Raw genomic sequence first — 17,958 nt, 5'->3', positions numbered from 1 at the left:
ACCCGCACTCCCACTGAAAGTACCCGGGAGTGCAAATCAGAACGACCCGTGATGAGTGATAAAGGCAGTTGGGGAAACAAGGAGAGCAGCATTAGGAGGCTAGGGGCCTAAGGAAGGTGGTGGGCAGGCTCTGCCCCACTGACTCATGGACTTGAACAGTGTAAGGAGTGGAGAGAGCGCCATGTGGGCATCTGGGGGAAGAGCTGGCCACAGGGCCCTGGGCTGGGATGTTGGGAAAAGTGGGATTGTCCGCTGTGACCAGACAGGAACAGGGCTGAAGATTAGAGATGTGGGGGCCAAGGGTGGTGGTTAGTAGGCTCTTAGAAGAACGTTGATTTCTATACTTAGCAAAGGGAGGCGGTTGGAGAATTTGAATAGAGCAGCTTTTCCATGAGCCAGGCTGGCTGAGGGGCACAGTAGTTTAGGGGGAAGACTGGAAGCAGGAAGGCTGTGGAGCCAGTGAATACAGCAGCTAGTCAGGGGGTGATGGTGGTGTTTGGATGTGCGGGGCCAGTCTTCTGTAGCAGTCCGCTTAAACCTGTTTATGCTTCAGTGACAATCCTATGTTCTCAGCAGCTTAGCAAAATAAACATGAATTTCTTGTTCATGTTACGCATTCAGGCTGCCAAGCAGTTGACTGTATGAGGACAGAGTTAAAGGGAGCACTCCAGCCTGGGGTATAAATTTGGCATTCATTAGCACACTTGTTTAAAAGCCAACTGGATGAGATCACATCAGATGAAAATGCAGACAGCGAAGAGAAGTCAAAGACAGCCTGGATGGATACTCCCTTATTAAGGGGAAAGAGAGGCTGAAAGGAGGAGCAGACCATGAAGAGGGAGGTGTCAGGTAAGAGGAAAACCAGGAGAAAAAAAAAAAAAAAAAAAAAGAAAGAAAACCAGAAGAGGGCAGTAGCCTGGGAGCCAAGTGAAGGCTGCATGTGAAAGAGGCGTCTGCTGTGTTGGGTGCTGCCCTTTGGTCCTGTACCGTTGGAGTCTGGAATTAGTAGCTGAGCACCATGAGGACACCAGCAGCCTTGACGAGGACAGCGCTTGATGGAGTGATGGCAAACTACATACAACTGACCGGTTAAAAGGAAGAAGGTTGGAGGCAGTGAGACAGACAACGCTTCTCAGGTGTTTTTGCTAAAAACAGGAGCAGAGAAATGGGGCCAAAATTGGAAAGGGAAGGGAAGTGGAGAGACTGTTGGTTTTATATAGGGAGAGGAGATGGCATGTTTGCTCACCAGTAGGAATGGTCCCATAGAGGAGAACCTGGGCGAGGGGAGGGCTGGAGAGGTAGGTAGGATTGTGGGTGGCCCAGCATAGTAGGAAAGAGAGGCTGGTGTAAGGTTTCTGGGAGGCAAATGGGTGTGGAGTTAGGACTTTGAGGGAGTTCTCCACTTGTGAGAACTTTCTACTTTCTCACCTAAGTAGAAAACGAAGTCATCCTTTGAAAGTGACCACAGGGGAGCAAACGTTGGCAGTGCAAGGAGAGGGGTGCAGGAGTGATGGGACTGGCTGGAAGAGAAGCAGGAAAAGGCAGCAGGACGGCCCAGTGGTGTTTAGGATGACTTCCCCAGCCTGCGTAGACTGCCGCAGAGAAGGTAAGGAGAAAGAGGAGGGGTGGGTATGGGTTCTGGCCCGGATGCTTGCCTCACAGCGGTGAGAATGCCAAAAGAGGAAAGGAGAGAGGACAACAGAGGGGTGAGGCCAATGGGTTGGAGTTCCCAGGAGGGTCCTACGGATTGCAGGAGTCGGGGTGCTAGAGAGAGTGGGCTAGCAGGACAGGAGATGATAGCCAGAGATGTGTGGGCCTGAGACCACAAGGGCTGCAGCTTGGTGATGACTGTAGGCTTCCGTGCAACCCAACCACTCCAAAACCTACTAGCTTAAGACAACAATGATTCATGATTTTTTGCAATTCTATGATTGGGGGTCTTCTGTTCCACATGGTGTCAGCCAACTTTCCTCCTTTGGTTGCCCTTGGCTGGGAACTCACTGGAGCATCTAATTTCTTTTCTAGCTGACTTGCCTTTGAGTGACGCCTCATTATTCAGGGTTCCTGCAGGGCCAGGCAGGATAACTGGAGGCTGTGCTTTGAGTGACAAAGTCCTACTGTGCACGCATTTATTGGACCTCCACTTGAATCATTCTTGCTAGTACACCACTGACCAAAGCAGGTCACCAGGCAAGCCCAAAGTCAGTGTAGGAAGTCTGTCCATAAGTGTGGTTCACAGGGGGGGACCACTAGTGGAACGAACGGCCTGCCCTAGTCCATCCTCTGGGCTCTAATGATTCATGTTCCTCCCTCTTGAAGAGCGCACCTCACAAGTGACTCCAGGATCACCATCTCATCAAGACATTAGGCTTGGAGTCCAGTATATTGTTATGTGCAACAGGCCCAGGTGGATGAGGCACATTGGGTGTGGCCCTTTTTGCTCCAAGGGCACATTATCTGCCCCCCAACACCCAACATTTAGTGCTGAAGCACACAGTACAAGTGAGCAGACATCCTGTTCAAAAAGGGGGAGTATAGGAATCCCTGGGGGGCTCAGCGGTTGGGCGTCTGCCTTCCACTCAGGGCGTGATCCTGGTCCTGGGATCGAGTCCTGCATTGGGCTCCCTGAATGGAGCCTGCTTCTCCCTCTGCCTGTGTCTCTGCCTCTCTCTCTCTCTGTGTGTCTCATGAATATATACAATCTTTAAAAAAAGGGCGGGGGTATACCCTTAGTCACTGGTCCACAGCAATTTTGGAATCCAGCTAACGCCTGTCACAATATTCCTGGATCAGGGCTTGTCTGCTCCCTGTAAGTGGCTCCCTTGGGTACTGTTGTCAGTGTTTGGGGTTCCTCACTCTGGGCACTGGACCCCGCATGTGCAGTGACCCCCTTTCCATAGGAAATGGCCTGTGTTTGCAGCTGAGTGGCTTCGTTGGTCTGCTTCCTGACAGTAGAAAGTAAGAGCCCAGGGGATCCCTGGGTGGCTCAGTGGTTCAGGGCCTGCCTTTGGCCCAGGGCGTGATCCTGGAGTCCCGGGATTGAGTCCCATGTCGGGCTCCCTGCATGGAGCCTGCTTCTCCCTCTGCCTGTGTCTCTGCCTCTCTCTCCCTCTGTCCTCTGTGTCTATCATGAATAAATAAAATCTTAAAAAAAAAAAAGAAAGAAAGAGCCCAGATCCCTCTTTTATTTCAAACGTTGTCCATTTTACATTAAAGTTCAAGCAGATACACCCCTTAAAATATGGATTTTCTATATATCAAATAGTAACTGGTTTCACTAAACAAAAGCTATGCTGCAAATGTTTTTGAGAAGAAGGCTCTTCGGTCCGGTGGCCATGAGTCAGGTGCTGTGGGACAACGTCAAGACTCTTAGAAGCCCTTTTGACAGGCTGATGAAGTCTACAAGGATTCCCCACTCCCTCCTGAAAGGCTCAGAAGTCTTAACAAGGATCATAGAACCATACCCTTGAATTTACTTTCATGTTTTGCTGGCAGTGCCCTGGATTTAATCTTCACCATGATGCCATTTCTTACCTTCAGAATTTTTTTGCTAGTTGGGAAGGCTAGAAATGAGAAAGAGTTCTGACTTTCTACCTCAGCAAGACCTGGATTGGAAATAGTTCCTCTAGGTTATGCCAGAACATGCAAGTTACGTCTTTAATTCTTTTATTTCACTTTAGCCTAACTGAAAAAAGCCAACTGGCCTTAAAGTTCCCTGCCAGGAAAATCAGATCCTTAGACACAGTTTCCACTTTCCTTGTTTCCACAGGCCGTAGGCTCACCATCTTCATGCCGATTCTGAACATGGCCTCCCTCATCCAGCCTCCATCAGCAAAGTTCTTGCTGCCAGTGTCCACCTGCTGCCTGCTCCAAAGTCAGTGCCAGATTTTAGAATTTTATTATGGCAGTATCTCACTTCTAAGTACCAATTTCTGTCCCAGCTATCTATTTTGTTGCATAATTAACCACCCAAAATGCAGTGGTTCAAAACAACTTTATTTTTGGGCGCCTGGGTGGCTCAGTCAGTTATGTGTCTGCCTTTGGCTCAGGTCATGATTCCCGGACCCTGGGATCAAGCTCCCTGCTCCCCTGGCTTGTGATCTCTCACTCTTTCTCAAACAAATAAAATCCTAAAACAAACGAACAAACAAACAAAAACAACCAAAACCCAACTGTATTTTCTTGTGATTCTGCAATCTAACTTGGGCTCAGGTGGTTGGTTCTTCTGCAGTTGGCTGGTGTGGCAGATTGTCTCAGATTGTCCTAGTTCCCTCCCTATGTGTGATGCATCACCCATGTTGGTCCTGTAACTGTTTTAACGCACTTAAATGTGGTGGAAAGTTCTGGGACTTCTCAGTCCAGGCCTGAGGATTGGCAGCTTCAACTTCCTCTCTATAGGGGGCTTGCTGTCAGGTACTCAGCCTCATTGTCTGGAGACCATCATGCTGTGCAGGACCCCAAACTAGCCATGTGGACAGGCCTCATGGAAGAGACACCTAGCCAGCCTCAGTCGAGGCATCAGACAGGTCAGTGAAAAGAGCGATCTTGGACATTCTGCCCTTAACACACCCCACCCAGAGTGGAAAAGTGCAGCCTGATTTTCAGAATAAGTAATAAATCAAGGTGATTTGGGTCACTCCTACAGTTGCAGTTATTGGGGTATGTAAGTGAGTAAAGCAGGCAGCCTGAGAGGATTTCACTCCCCAGGCAGGCATTCTTTCTCTCTCTGTGATCTTTTGAAAAGGTAGCTCAGGACTCTGAGAGAATGCGGACAAGCTGCAAGGCCTCGTCAGAACCTGCAACCTATAAGGCATGTCTTTCATTGCAGCTCTGCCAGTCAAGTCAAGAGGCTAGCCCAGATTCAACAGGAGGGGAAAGAGCCTCCCTCCTGATGGGAGGAACAGCATGAATGTAAAGGGATAGGGCAAGTTGTTGCCAGACATCTTTGTAGACCAACTAAGGAAGCAGTAGGACAGGGCAGGACAGGGAAGGTTCTTGGAGAGGAGTCCTGGGAACAAAAGCTTAGTTGATCATGTTGTTATTTTCTGTATCTTATGATGCTTGTTCATTTTGGGGGCCTTGCTGACTGGGGAGAGGCTGCCACTTCCAGACTTAACTAATTCTTAGAAATAGTAACTGGCCTGCCCTGGACCACACCTTTCACATGCAAAACAACCAACCCAGAAGTCAGATCCTCAGATACCTTTATCAAACACACATCAATATTCCCCTGTCCTAAATCACCATGGGGCCAGGTACCCGACAATTAGAGACCACCTCTGCAGCCCTGAGGCCACCGGAATTATTCAAACCCATCTTATCCTAAGCTTGTCCAAACTTGCCTACCTTGCTGCACCCACTCCTTTTCACAGAAGACACCACAAAGGCTCTGGGCTGTGCTCTCTCCTGGCAAATTCAGCCTCCTGCCCAGTCCTGGTACTTCCTTGTGCCCACTCCTCTTGGGTCAGTTCTAAACTCTTCTTTCAAGGCAGTTGTCTCTGCGTCTGTCACCTTTTCATACCTGATTAAAACAATCCCAGGCGCCTTTTAAGAAGGCAAGGGGTTGGAAGGATCACCCACGTGGATTCTGGAGGCACTGAGAATTCCTGCAACAGTGGTATTGGAGACAATGACAGAGTCAGGAGCTGAAATCACCAAAAAATAAGGGGGGCTGACCCGGGCTTTGAAGATGACAGTAACGGTGCAGCAGGTGGATTACCAGTCTGAGAAAATGAGTTAAAGCTGGGAGCCCTTGGTTTGGAAGTTGTTCTGAGTCAGGAGGGCACACACTCCAGGCCCAGACCTGGGGTGGGGTGTCTGTGTGTGAAAACAAACATCTACAGCTGAGAGGAGAGCATGTTTGCGCAGACACCATAAGTGAGAGCACAGCAGAGTTTTCCAGGACAGGGGATGGTGGGTAACCAAGCTGACTTGGGGGGTCGGTTCCAGTTTCTCACCTTTATCTTAGTGCAGCCAACACAAAGATCTCGCTCTTTCCCTGAACGCTCCCTTCTTGACTTGTGCTGTGGACTTGGGCATTTATGGGTTCTCCACAATCCTCCCCAGGCCCACAGGCACCCTGAACTCCTAGTTCGGGGGAATCCCTCCATTTCCATGGTACTGACAGGCAAATATCTTAAGTGCGGCCAATCAGACCCCTCCCCACACTCCCAACACCTGAGTCCCCAGCGAGCCAGGTGGGGCCTGGAGCTGGCTGCACGCTCCTGGCCCCCCAGGGCCCTCCTCTGTCTCAGTCTGGCCCCGTGGGATCCCTCCAGCCTACGAACCCCTCTCCTTTTGCTGCAGGGCTAGATCCGGTTTCTGTGGCTTTCACCCCAAACTCTCGGTGTCATCAGCGCTCTGATTTGAGTCACCCTCTCCAAACCGGGGCCTGCCAATCTGTGGTCCTTTGTCTTCCTCACACTCGTGCGGACACCTACTTAATGCGCGTCCTGTAATCTGCTCGTGGTGACTTTGTCCCATCCCCAATTTATCTCCAAGCCAGTCTAGATACAAAGACTACGCGTCCTCCTTCAGGCGCTCGCGGCGCAAGGATACCCCGCGCAAGCATCGCGCTCCCTCGCTGCGCTCCCTCTCGGGCCCCAAAACCGCGGGTTCCCGCTCCTCAAGCCCTCCCAGATCCCAGATCCCGCAGGTCAGAGGGGGTCCCTCCTCTCTCACCTCCACCCCCCGGACGCCGCTTGCACAGTCGGGGACCCACATCTTCGGGGCTGGGGGCTCCGGTTCGCGGCCTCCGCGCGAGTCTCGCGAACCCCCGGGTCCACTCGTCGCCCACCGCAGGGGCCCGACCCGCCCATAGGGAAGAGGACTCTGGGCGCTGGGGGGCCCGCCCCCGCGAGGTTCTACCCCCCCAACCCGAGCGACGCGGGGCGGCCCTCCGCAGCGAGCACGCCGATACCTGGCAGGACTGGGGAGGCGCGCCGGCGCGGGGCGCCCTTAGACAGGTGAGTCAGCCGCTCTGCCCCGAGCAGCAGGCGGCGCCCGTGCGCCGGGCCGACCTCCACCCGTGGGCGGGCCGGGAGTTGGTGCAGGGGAGGGAGATGGGGAGGGAGATGGGGCGGGGGCGAGGGGGCGGGAGCCCGGTGCTGGGGGCGGGCGGGGATAGGAAGGGGACTCTGGGGGCGGGACGGGCCAGGGACGGTGGGGGGGCGGGCCCGGCGAGGGGCGGGCCCTGGAGGGGGCGGGCCCTGGAGGGCGGGGCTGGGAGCGCGGCGGCGGGAGGGGGCGTCAGTGCGCGGCCGCCCGCTCAGGGCGGCGGCATGGGGCGGGTGCAGCTCTTCGAGGTCTGCCTGAGCCACGGTCGCGTCGTCTACAGCCCCGGAGAGCCGCTGGTGGGGGCCGTGCGCGTGCGCCTGGGGGCGCCGCTGCCCTTCCGAGGTGGGCGCGGGGGCTTCTCTGGGGAGGGCCGGGCCGGCGGGGCTCAGGTGGCCGCGCAGCACCTGCGGCGGGGCCGGCGCTCCCGGAAGCGGCAGCCGGTGGCGCTCGGCCGGGGCCCGCGGAGCTGGAGGCGCCTCTTGCCGCCCCCGCCCTTCCCTTCCTGCCCGCCTGGGGAGTCTTGGGCCCCGCCGCCGGCAGGCAGGGCTGGGGTGCGGCGGCCGGGCGGCGCATACTGGCCGGGGTGGGTGGCTGCTGGCCGTTGGGGCGGGGCAATGATGCCAGGGTGGCTCAGTTCTTCCGCATGTGTCCTTCCTGTTCTCTCCCCCTGGGGTCGGCCAGAGTCGGGGGCGGAGATTTAGATCTTGCCCACCTTACGAAGGCCACTCTGACACGGACAGACGCACTGTCGGGTCTGCAGGGTTCGCTGCGCCCTGCACCTGCTGGGCCCTCACCTGGAGCCTGGCCCACGCTGGGCTTTCTCTCCCACACCCCCAGGTCCCTGGCGCAGCCACTCAATCCTCATGGTCCCCCCGACGCACCTGCTTCCACCCAGGCTAAGGCCTGGCCTGGCAAGCTCGGAGGGCCTTGGTCATCCCAGTGAGCATCTAGGAGCTGAACCCGAGGCCTTTTGCTGGTGCAGACATCTGGGACTTGGGGACCGGGAGTCAGGTTGCTGCTGTGGCCCTCGCTAGGGCTCTGTGCAGGTGCTGGCCTTATTTGCCTTCTGACGTGTGGACAAGGCCCTGAATGGGACTTCAAGGCTCAGCCCTCAGGGTGCAGTGGGCAAAACTACACCCCAGGGACTCTCTGCCTGGTTGCTGGTTCTGCTCCCACTGGACTGCTGCTCCACCTTGGCATGCTTGGCCAAAGCCATAACCATCAGGCATCCCTCTGGACTTTAGATCCTCTGAGTCCTTGCATGGTGGACCGGTCAGTCCTTCTGGTGCCTGCTGAGAATGCCCTTGTCCTGATGAGTCTGACTCCTGACTTTGACATGTTTGAGGCCACAGGGTCTAGGAAGAAGCTGAGTGGGTAAAGGTACCTCTGGTCAGGTGTCCAGCCTTGTGGGGCCTCCTCCTGATGACTCACTTGCTTTCCTGTGTCCTCAGTTGGAGCTTGGGGTTTGGGTGGGGTAGTTATGGTTGTGGCAGAGGGCACAGCAGTGATGGTGCAGCTCTTCCCTGGGGTACAAGTGAGAGATGAGAAGTGAGATGGGACTGAGGGGAGAGCCCAGGGCACAGGAAGGAGGAGTAGGCTTGTGGCTAGAGGGATGGCAGAAATGGCTCATCCGCGCAGTCATGCTTCCGCAGCTGGGGCCCAGGGCAAACAAACCGCTACTGACCAGTGTGGAGGGATGGCCTGGCCTGCGCAGAGTCCCTCAGCTTCCATGAGGTAGGTGAGATGTGGGTGAATGGATGGTTGGGCCACAGGATGCTGAGGGAGCCCCTGCTGAGGGTCCCCACTGTAAATGTGCTGGCTGAGCTGCTGAATAGGGGAGGGAAGATGGGGGCATAGGCTGAAGAATCAATGGATTAAGACTCTGAGCCAGAACAGTTATTATTCAGATTGTCCCCTGGGGCATAGACGGATCGCTGATACCGAGGCCATTCTGGGGTTTCTTTCAGCCCTGCTTGGGTTTGGAAAAGGAAAGACCACGGTTCTTCTTTCTTTGTTTCATTCAGAAGATACCTGTTGAGCTCCTACACCAGCCAGTGATGCAACAGGGAGGCCCTCCATCACTCTAGGAGGACGTGGAGGTGGGGAGGCCCAGGCCTTCCCTGGGTGGCTCCTAGTCGTGCCCGCTAACTCCTTGTCTGACAGGGGACAGAGATGGTTTGCACTCAACCATGAGAACACTGGCTGCCCCTGGAGCTAATGCAGGAGAAAGCTGTGGAAGGAGTCGGTTTCCTGAAGCCCAGGTCCAGCCAAGCCTGAGGCTGGGGGTCCTGCAGGAGTGCCCTGTGCTCTGCTCTCAAGGGCAGGCATTGAGGGCAGGTGGGGCCCAGACGACAGCAGCTTTCAGTCCCTGGCTCTGCCATCACCCTGAGCTCTCACTGTGGGGCAGACACCATTCTCCCCACCTGCCGTGGACCAGCTCTGAACTCTCAGAGCAACCCTGGGACAGAGTACTGCTGCTGTTCTCACGTTTTGGACTTGGGGACAGGACAGATGGAAATGCCTCACAGCCGGAGCTGTAGTGAAAAGATGTGGCAAAGGCTGGGCTGCTCCAGGTCTGGGGGAGCTGAGGTGTGTGAGATCTAGCGGGCCAGGATGAGGAATGAGCAGAGGTCTTCTTGGTCAGATGGCAGATGGTGCAAGGGACAGGGGAGTGCTGGCTGGAGCAGAAGGTTCCAGAAGTTACCCTGGAGCACAGTCCACATGATGATGTTCCTTAGAGAACTGCAGTGGCCACAGACCTGCAGATGGACGCGTATCCATTTGGTGCATCCAAGCACTCTTAGAACTGAAACACCTTTAAACCCAGATGCTACCTCAGGGCATGTTGCTGTGTGCTGGAGGGTGCATCTGACCAGAACACGTACCCCCCCCTGCCCCTGCCCGGTCCTGTGGCTGAGCCATGGGACACACATAGACCCACATGGGACACACAGACACACACAGGACACACAGACACACGGGACACACATGCTGGTGCCATGGGCCTGCTCCCCTGCAGGAGCGCATCTCCCTTGCATGGGGTAGGAGGGACAGTCCTGCTGTGTGTGTCCCTCCCCCTGCCTCCACAGTCCCCCTGTGGAGGAGAGTGGACAGAATGGCCATTTGACTCCAAGACAGTGATTGGAAGCTGCTCATTCAGGTCACCACAGGGCCTTCAGTGTGTGCAGAGGGGCCCCCTGCCTGGGCCTTGGGAACGTCTTAGGACTTGGGCCCCTCTGGGATACCCTGAGGGGAGGCTGATACCATTTGTGTTTCTGAGATCAGATGACCCCGTGTCATGTGCACCTGAATTCTGGGGGCCGTTTTCGGGTTGGATGGGTGACAGTCTTAGCCTCCCTGCCATTGGACATGTGGGCTGTGCCTGGATAATTTGTTGTTACAGACAGGTTGCTCACAGCTCCTGGGTAGACAGGGTGGGTTCTGAGAACTGTGGGTACTCTGGTGTGTGTGTGCATGTGTGCGTGTGTTTGAGTGTGTAAGGTCCCAGCAGATCCTCCTGTTGCTTTGCCAGGGCCCTGGTAGCAGCTCATGGTGTGATTGCTATAAAGATTGTGTTTTTCTATCTCCTCTCCAACACTAGTCAGAATATTTAATATTTGGCAATCGGATAGGGTAAAATGATAACTCGTCTGAGTTTCTCTGGTGTCTTCCGAGGTGGGGTGTCTGTTTCTGTCGTTTGCTGCTGTGCCACTCTTATGACAAACCACCCCTAGACTAAGTGGCTTAAAGCAACCGTTTCATCATGGCTCCTGGCGTCGTGGATTGGGAATTTGGACAGAGATGGGCAGGTTGAGGCTTCGGCTCTCTACATCATCCACTGAAGTCACCTGACGGTTTTCAGCTGGCACTTGGCCCATCAGTCTGGGGAGTGCCAAATTCCTTTGGGTCCCAGAATTCGCAGGGCAGCCAGCTCCAAGGTGGAGGGCACCCTCCCGCCTCTGTGGGGAGTGTAGACTGCTGTGGCATCTGGATTGCCACGCATCCCCTCTCTTATCCAGCCCACCCCACTGTGTTCCTCTGGGGCTGCGGGAGCCTGTGGGAGCACCACAGGTGTCTCAGATCTGTGGGGTGGGAGCAGTTTGGGTCTGGCCTTGGGAGGGGACAGCTGATGGGGTGTGGGTTAGAAATCTGGGCTGGGGTCTAGTCACGGGCGCGGTGCCGGGGGGGCGTGCAGGACAAGTCAGGGCTCCCTGGGGGAGAGCCTGAAGGTCCGTGAGTGGCCAGCAGGAGGCTTGCTTGGTCGGGGTGAGGCTGGCCTGGGGAGACTGCACATGTCTGGTGAGGCTGGCCCTGGGCACTTGGGATCCTGGGTTCCTCCCACTAAGTGGCTCTGTCAGAAGGTGTTGGATTCCAAGTGCCCTGCTTCTCAGCTGACCATCATGTCAGGGGATGGCAGGGAGAGGCTGGGTAGGCAGGCTGGTGTCTTTGGCCTTGTCTTAAGCCTGCAGTTATTGGCGGGGTGGAGCTGCCGGGCCATCCGGGGCTACTCAGCACTGAGCCTCGGCTGCCCCAGCTGTGCTGTCTCCCCTGGTTGTCCAGCCAGAGCCTCTGGCCACAGTGCTCTCTGGGCTTGTGTCCCCTGGAGTGGGGAGTTTGAGTTCCTGACCACAGAAAGGTGGTGGCGACCTCCACTGCAAACAGGCCTAATCTAGGCGTTTCCACCAGCGAGTAGGGCAGAGGACCTCGGCCCTTGTGGGCAGGACTGGTCCGGAAGTCAAGGGTGTGCCAGACTGTTGGGTACTCATCAGCTCGGGCAGGTCTGACCACATTCCTGCATCCTGAAGGCTAACAGTTAGCTTCCTGGAGCGTGAAGAGGCACCTCCCAGCCTGGTTGACTTGCCAGTGAGGCCACATGTAGTGAGGTTGGCAGTTCATAGGCTTTTGTCGTCATTGGTGCCCCAAGCATCCCTTGTAGGGAGCTGAGTTTCCACAGGTCTGCTGGGCCCAGGGTGGCTGGGAACCAAAGTTACCAGGTGGGGGATTGTGTGGGACATCTGGGTGACTGCTGGGGCCCTCCTGTTCTGGACTTCAGGACAGATCTGCCTCTGTGCCTTATCACCCTGGCTCCCTGGGACTACCCCCAAATGTGGAATGGATAGAGGTATCCTCTGCAGGGCACAGGCCATTTGTGGGCCCATCAGAGGCCCAACGCCCCTTGGTGCTGCGAGCTCTACCTGAATCTCTGTGATGGGGGCAGGGAGGGGCCCAGGCCTGTGGCTGCCTGGACTCATGCCATCCCCCTGCCTTGCAGCCATCCGGGTGACCTGCATGGGTTCCTGCAGGGTGTCCAACAAGGCCAACGATGCCGCGTGGGTGGTGGAGGAGGCTTACTTCAACAGTGCTCTGTCGCTGGCTGACAAGGGTGAGTCCAGGAGCCTGCACTTGCCCTGCTGCATTGAGTGAGCCCCTGGCACCCCACGGCAGACATTGGTTGAGAGTGGGGCCTGTCTGTCCACCACAGCTCCCCATTTGCTTCTGGGATCTCTGTGCTGACCCACCCTCTGGAAGGGCTTTGTACCAGATGTATTTCTCTGCCTGAAGGCATGGGGCATTGCCTGATAGGGTCTGGGGGGTTGAGGGGGCCACATCTCCTGGGTGTGGGTGGGCTCCGGCCCCTGGCAGAGCCCTGTCCCCCTTTCCTCTCCAAGCCAAGCTCTTGTAACCCATCCTCGGCCCAGGTTGCGGCCCCGTGCTGCTGTGGCACCGGGAGGCAGAGGCTGGGAGACCCAGGAGCCACACTCAGTGTGAGATGGCCCACTGCAGTGCCTGCTTCTGGCCTCTGTCCGGTGGCGTCACCTCAAGGCTCCTGAGTCCCCCCCACCCCTCTTGTCTCTGCAGGGAGCCTGCCAGCTGGAGAACACAGCTTCCCCTTCCAGTTCCTGCTTCCTGGTAAGAGCCCAGCCTTGCCTGGCCAGGCCTGGTGCAGACGGTGGTAGACAGGAGGTGGAGCAGGGGACAGTGGGTGCCATTCCCTGCTCTCTCTCCAGCCACAGCACCCACATCCTTCGAGGGCCTCTTTGGGAAGATCGTGTACCAGGTGCGGGCCACCATCGACACACCACGTTTTTCCAAGGATCACCAGTGTAGCCGTGTGTTCTATATTTTGAGTCCCCTGAACCTGAACAGCATCCCAGACATCGAGGTGAGGAGGGAGTGATGGTCTCCTAGGTATTCCCCACCTTCCCTGATGCCCTCTCCCCAGGTAAGACGAGGTGGCCGGGATCTAGAAGAGCAGCAGCAGCTTCTCTGCCCTGAGCTGACTGTGTTGTGTCTGGGGGCAGGGCACATCGGGGTTGAGTGGGCTTGTCCAGGGGTGAGGGAGACCTGAACTGCCCACACCCCCAAGGCCCTTCATTACTCTCCTTCTCTCAAGCAACCCAACGTGGCCTCCACTACCAAGAGGTTCTCCTACAAGCTGGTGAAGACAGGCAGTGTGGTCCTTACTGCCAGCACTGACCTCCGTGGCTACGTGGTGGGGCAGGTGCTGCGGTTGCAGGCTGACATCGAGAACCAGTCAGGCAAGGACACCAGCCCCGTGGTAGCCAGTCTGCTGCAGGTCAGAGCCTCCTCTGGCTGTTAAGGCCTGTCCCCGTGGGGCTGGAAGAGGGGTAGGTGGCTGGCCTGCCCAGGCTCACAGGCTGGCTTTTCGCTAGAAAGTGTCCTACCAGGCCAAGCGCTGGATCTATGATGTGCGGACCATCGCAGAGGTAGAGGGTGCGGGCGTGAAGGCCTGGAGGAGGGCACAGTGGCAAGAGCAGATCCTGGTGCCTGCCCTGCCCCAGTCAGCCCTGCCAGGCTGCAGCCTCATCCATGTGGACTACTATCTACAGGTGCGAGGGTCGCAGGGACTGGGGCGGGGCAGGGGGCAGGCGGCCTCGCCTCACTCTCCCATCCTCCCCAGGTCTCCCTGAAGGTGCCTGAAGCCACCGTGACCCTCCCTGTCTTCATCGGCAATATTGCTGTGAACCATGCCCCACTGAGCCCCCGGCTGGGCCCAGGGCCGCCTCCTGGGGCCCCAATCCCTGTGGTGCCCTCAGCACCGCCCCAGGAGGAGGCTGAGGCTGCAGCCAGCAGCCCCCATTTTGCAGATGCAGTCTCTCTCTCTACGAAGAGCCACTCACAACAGCAGCTGTTACCTGCCACCTTCGGCTCCATGCCCGGTGCCCCTGAACCCCGCCCTCAAGATGGCAGCCCTGCTCCCCACCCCTTGCCCCCTCCCTTGTGCATCTCCACAGGTGCCACCGTCCCCTACTTTGCAGAGGGTTCCGCAGGGCCAGTGCCCACCACCAGTACCTTGATCCTGCCCCCAGAGTACAGCTCATGGGGCTATCCCTATGGTGAGTGAGGGGCCTGGGGCTTGGTTGGGGAGAGGGCACCAGGAGCTCCACACAGACCTCACTCTCTCCCCACAGAAGCCCCACCATCCTATGAGCAGAGCTGTGGCGGTGCAGATCCCAGCCTGACGCCCAGGAGCTGACCCTGTGCTGTCTTCTCCGGGTGGGCTGACCTTTGTCCTGGGACCAGGCACCCAGGGCCTCGTGCCTTCTTCACTCCTGGCCTGACCCGGCCCACTCAGGACCCCTACTGCCCGGCTGCTCCTTTCAGCCTCCACCCGGGGCCCAGCGTCTCCCCGGGGCCTGGGGCCTAGAGAGATGCCATGTAAATAAAGTGCTTCGTTTGTAGAGCTGGTCACCGGCTGGCCTCTGGGCCACCCTCCTCCTGCCTGCCCAGTGCAGTACGCAGGCACGTTTCCCACTCCTGGCTCTGGTCTCCTTTCCTTCAGACCTGGGAGCCTGCCTATGGGCTGTCCCACCCCCTCCGGGGCACAGCCCCTCTCCTAGGTTCTGGGCCCCTCTTCCTGCCAGCTGTCTAGGTTGGAAGACTGGCTGGGGGAGCGGGACCAGCGTGGGCTGGGTGCCTTTAACTCATCCTCATGGTTCTGCCTCAGGATGCACCCTCCAAGCGGGGCTGGCAGGTGTGTGGAGCCTTTGTTTAACTTAAAATGTATTTGTAACACGGGGAGAGGACCACCCCTGTAACGTTTTATTGACACACCTTGGGCTTGCCCATCTGGCACCTATCGTTCTGAGTGGCGGTTCAGACCTCCTGCACTAGAGGAAATCCCATGGGGGGTAAGGAGGAGGGCTGGCCCAAGTCCCTGCCCCTTGTGGGGTTCCCTTACCCTTGTACTCAAGCCTCAAGTCCACGGCGGCCGTGTCTGGCTCTGAGGGAGACCGATCGATGCTTGTCTCCCATCCAAGGGTGAACACACAAGCCCAGGCCTGCTCCTGAGGTCCCTTTCAAATGCCTGTTGTCTAGGATCCAAGGAACCCAAGAACAAATAAAGTCAGGGTTCGGTAGAGCAATGTTTCCCAAAGGAGGATCCTGCAGATGTTCCAGGGCTGAGGGGAGGGCCTGTACATGCCCAAGGGGGCCAATGATCCTGGAACGTGTTTTGGGAAAATACTGGAGGTGGAATTAAGATAAGAGTTTGGGTTGAAATTCCGTATCTGACATATGGTGAGGGGGTGACCTTGGACAGCTGCCTCAGCTAATCTGTAACAAACCTACAGGACTATGAGTGGACATACCAGACCCCCCCACCTCCCTTCTAACCCCCAGTTGATTTCTTGTATACTAAACAGTCGAGAAGTACAAGATTTGAGCCTAGTGACAGGTGTCATTCTCAAGTTGAGGCTTCCACCCCTGGGTCCAGGGTGGCCCTTCCGGATTTCATCATCACCCAGTTTGCTAATTTCTTGGGAGCTATAGGCTGGGATGTAGATGGTATCACGTGTGCAAACATCCCACTGGCCACTCTTTCCAGTTGGAAATGTGCTCTTTAGCCAGGCAGCCATGTACCCAGCTAGAAGTGTTACTATTTGTGGGACAAGGAGAGGATGAACATTGGAGAAAAGCTCAAAGTATGCCACAAGGAGGATAATCCATAAAACATCTGCTAGTGGTAGCCTCATAGTTAAAACCTGCGTGGGTTTCAATCCCATCTCTGCCTCTCGGCAGTTAAACAGCCTTGGGTGCACTCGACTCCCTTGCTTTGGCTCGCTCCCTCAGTGTGGGTAACAAGTGTGCCTCTCAGGGCTGACCCACTGGTCATACAGTTCACACGGCACATGTCAAAACCAGCGTGTGACATGTCAGCGACCACACCAGGATCAGATGGGTTGTGCTGACAGTGCAGAAGGGGAGCATGTCCTACTTCTGGCACAGTCACTTACGGCTGGTATTTGCTTGGTGAAGGATGTTTCCTTCACATCAAACTTATTCAACAAATATTTGTCTCCTTCCTGCTAAGCATTGTTGTAGGGATTAGGGCACAGGAGATAAAAATCCTGGACCGTCTGGGTTACATTCTAGTGGGAAAGACGACATAGCAGTGGAGTGCCATGGAATCCAACAGAGCAAGGAAGTTCTGGGGTGCAGTACGGTTTCCAATAGGCTGGTGAGGGAAGGCTTCCTTGAAGTGGTGGTAACTGAGACCCTGGGGGTGGGGGAGAGCATTTCAGGGAAGGGACAAAGGAGGGCCTGCCTGGCAAGCGTGGAGATGGGAGGACGGTGACAGGCACGTGTGGGTGCAGGTGGCCTGGGTGTGCTGTGCTGACCACAAGTACTGGGCGTCCAGTCGCCGGCTCCGATGGACTGGGGTCCTAAGCTTGTTGGGAGCTGCCTGAGGCTGTCCCAGAGAAACGTGGGGAGACTTCCCGGGTGTTCACACCTGTCCTTCTCTGCACCGTGTGCACGGTCAGTGGCCACCTCCGTCATCTTCCTGGGGTCCCCTGGGACCCAGCCCTCCTGAGCGAGGGGGAGACAGATTAGCCCTCCAGTCAGGGTCTCCCCAGTTCCTGCTGCAAAGACTAGCCAGAGAATCCCAATTTCGATCTTTCCTTCAACTCCCAGAAGATGGTAAAAAATAAGTCTGGCTGTGGGAGCGGGTGGGCGAAGCCAGTTGATGGGATGCTTGGTGTGCAGCAGGCTGGCGGGCAGAGGCCGGATCAAAGAGCCGGGGCTGCGGAGGGAGGCAGCCCCGCGGGGGCACACCCCCTGACCGCAGCGCCCCGGCCCGGCGGGGACCAGCTCCTGCTGGGGGCATCCTCCAGCCACCCCGGCCTCCCAGTCAGGGCACCGTCCCCACCCACGGAGAGCGGAAGCGCCCGCTGGCCGGGGCGTCCCGAGCTGGACCATCACCCCAGGTGGAGGCCACACTGCTCACTGAGGCGTCCTCCTCGGCGGCGCGCCCGCGTCCCCGCCGGCACCCGCTCCCAGCGCGACCTCCTTCGGCCGGGGCACCCCCAGCCAGGGGCGCGGCCCAGAAGCACCCTCCAGGCGGGCACTGCCCAGCACGCCGGGAAGACCCTAAACCCGGGTACCGCCCTAGGACGCACGTCACGATCCGCCTTCTGCGAAGGCCGGCGGAAGCCAAGTGTGTCCGGGGTTAGAGGTCAGGGGTCCTTCTCCACCCCGGCCAGGCCACCGGAATGACCGACCACGTAGAAGGAAAAGCTAACTGTGAAAACCGGAGAACAACGCCCGGCCGGCGCGACGGCCCCGGAAGGCCACTGCGCCCAGCCCCGCCCCCCGCCCGGCCCGCGCGTCCCGGTTCCGGTCGGCGCAGGCTGGCGCCGGGGACGCCGCACGCGGGGCCGCAGTGCGCCGGCGCGGGCGCGGGCGCAGGCGCAGACGCGCGCGACTAGCCCCGCCCCGCCCTGAGCCGCGAGGCGCGGGCGGGGCGATGGCGCGCGGGAGGGGCGGGGCCACGCTGCGGGCCCGGGCCATGGCCGCCGCCGATGCCGAGGTGAGGAGCGGGGCGGCGGGCCGGCGGGGGCGGCGGGCGCGGAGCCGGCGGGCGCGGAGCCGGCGGGCAGG

The 17,958-nt window shown here is 57.6% G+C and overlaps 2 protein-coding genes and 2 long non-coding RNA genes across 7 annotated transcripts in view; 3 read left to right on the top strand and 1 right to left on the bottom strand.

Moving 5' to 3' along the window:
• The first annotated feature begins 1,115 nt into the window (after positions 1 to 1,115).
• On the top strand, positions 1,116 to 3,843 carry LOC129511650 (uncharacterized). Its single transcript, XR_008664877.1, has 3 exons — positions 1,116 to 1,136; positions 1,437 to 1,606; positions 3,770 to 3,843. It is a non-coding gene; the product is annotated as an uncharacterized LOC129511650 (long non-coding RNA).
• Positions 3,233 to 6,970, bottom strand: LOC129511643 (uncharacterized). The gene is made up of 3 exons (XR_008664876.1): positions 6,920 to 6,970; positions 5,347 to 5,606; positions 3,233 to 3,864 (listed from the first exon to the last, which is right to left on the bottom strand). It is a non-coding gene; the product is annotated as an uncharacterized LOC129511643 (long non-coding RNA).
• A 281-nt stretch (positions 6,971 to 7,251) lies between these two features.
• On the top strand, positions 7,252 to 14,766 carry ARRDC1 (arrestin domain containing 1). The gene is made up of 8 exons (XM_055336774.1): positions 7,252 to 7,398; positions 12,329 to 12,439; positions 12,916 to 12,966; positions 13,065 to 13,219; positions 13,451 to 13,633; positions 13,731 to 13,907; positions 13,979 to 14,414; positions 14,490 to 14,766. The coding sequence occupies exons 1-8, from the start codon at positions 7,281 to 7,283 to the stop codon at positions 14,552 to 14,554; spliced, it is 1,296 nt and encodes a 431-aa protein (XP_055192749.1). The 5' UTR covers positions 7,252 to 7,280; the 3' UTR covers positions 14,555 to 14,766.
• A 3,046-nt stretch (positions 14,767 to 17,812) lies between these two features.
• EHMT1 (euchromatic histone lysine methyltransferase 1) overlaps positions 17,813 to 17,958 on the top strand; it is a 144,040-nt gene continuing 143,894 nt past the window's right edge. For 3 of the 4 annotated variants that reach the window (XM_055324093.1, XM_055324085.1, XM_055324076.1), the window contains exon 1: positions 17,813 to 17,887. In XM_055324093.1, coding sequence (XP_055180068.1) covers positions 17,825 to 17,887 — 63 coding nt within the window. In that variant the 5' untranslated portion in view covers positions 17,813 to 17,824. The remainder of the gene's footprint in view (positions 17,888 to 17,958) is intronic. The other variant, XM_055324099.1, reaches the window with a different exon arrangement.

The sequence above is a fragment of the Nyctereutes procyonoides genome, unplaced genomic scaffold (genome assembly GCF_905146905.1).
Source record: "Nyctereutes procyonoides isolate TBG_1078 unplaced genomic scaffold, NYPRO_anot_genome, whole genome shotgun sequence".
NCBI classification, from domain to species: domain Eukaryota; kingdom Metazoa; phylum Chordata; class Mammalia; order Carnivora; family Canidae; genus Nyctereutes; species Nyctereutes procyonoides.
The sequence above is the reverse complement of the archived record's forward strand: the minus strand, read 5'-3'. Positions and strand labels throughout refer to the sequence as shown.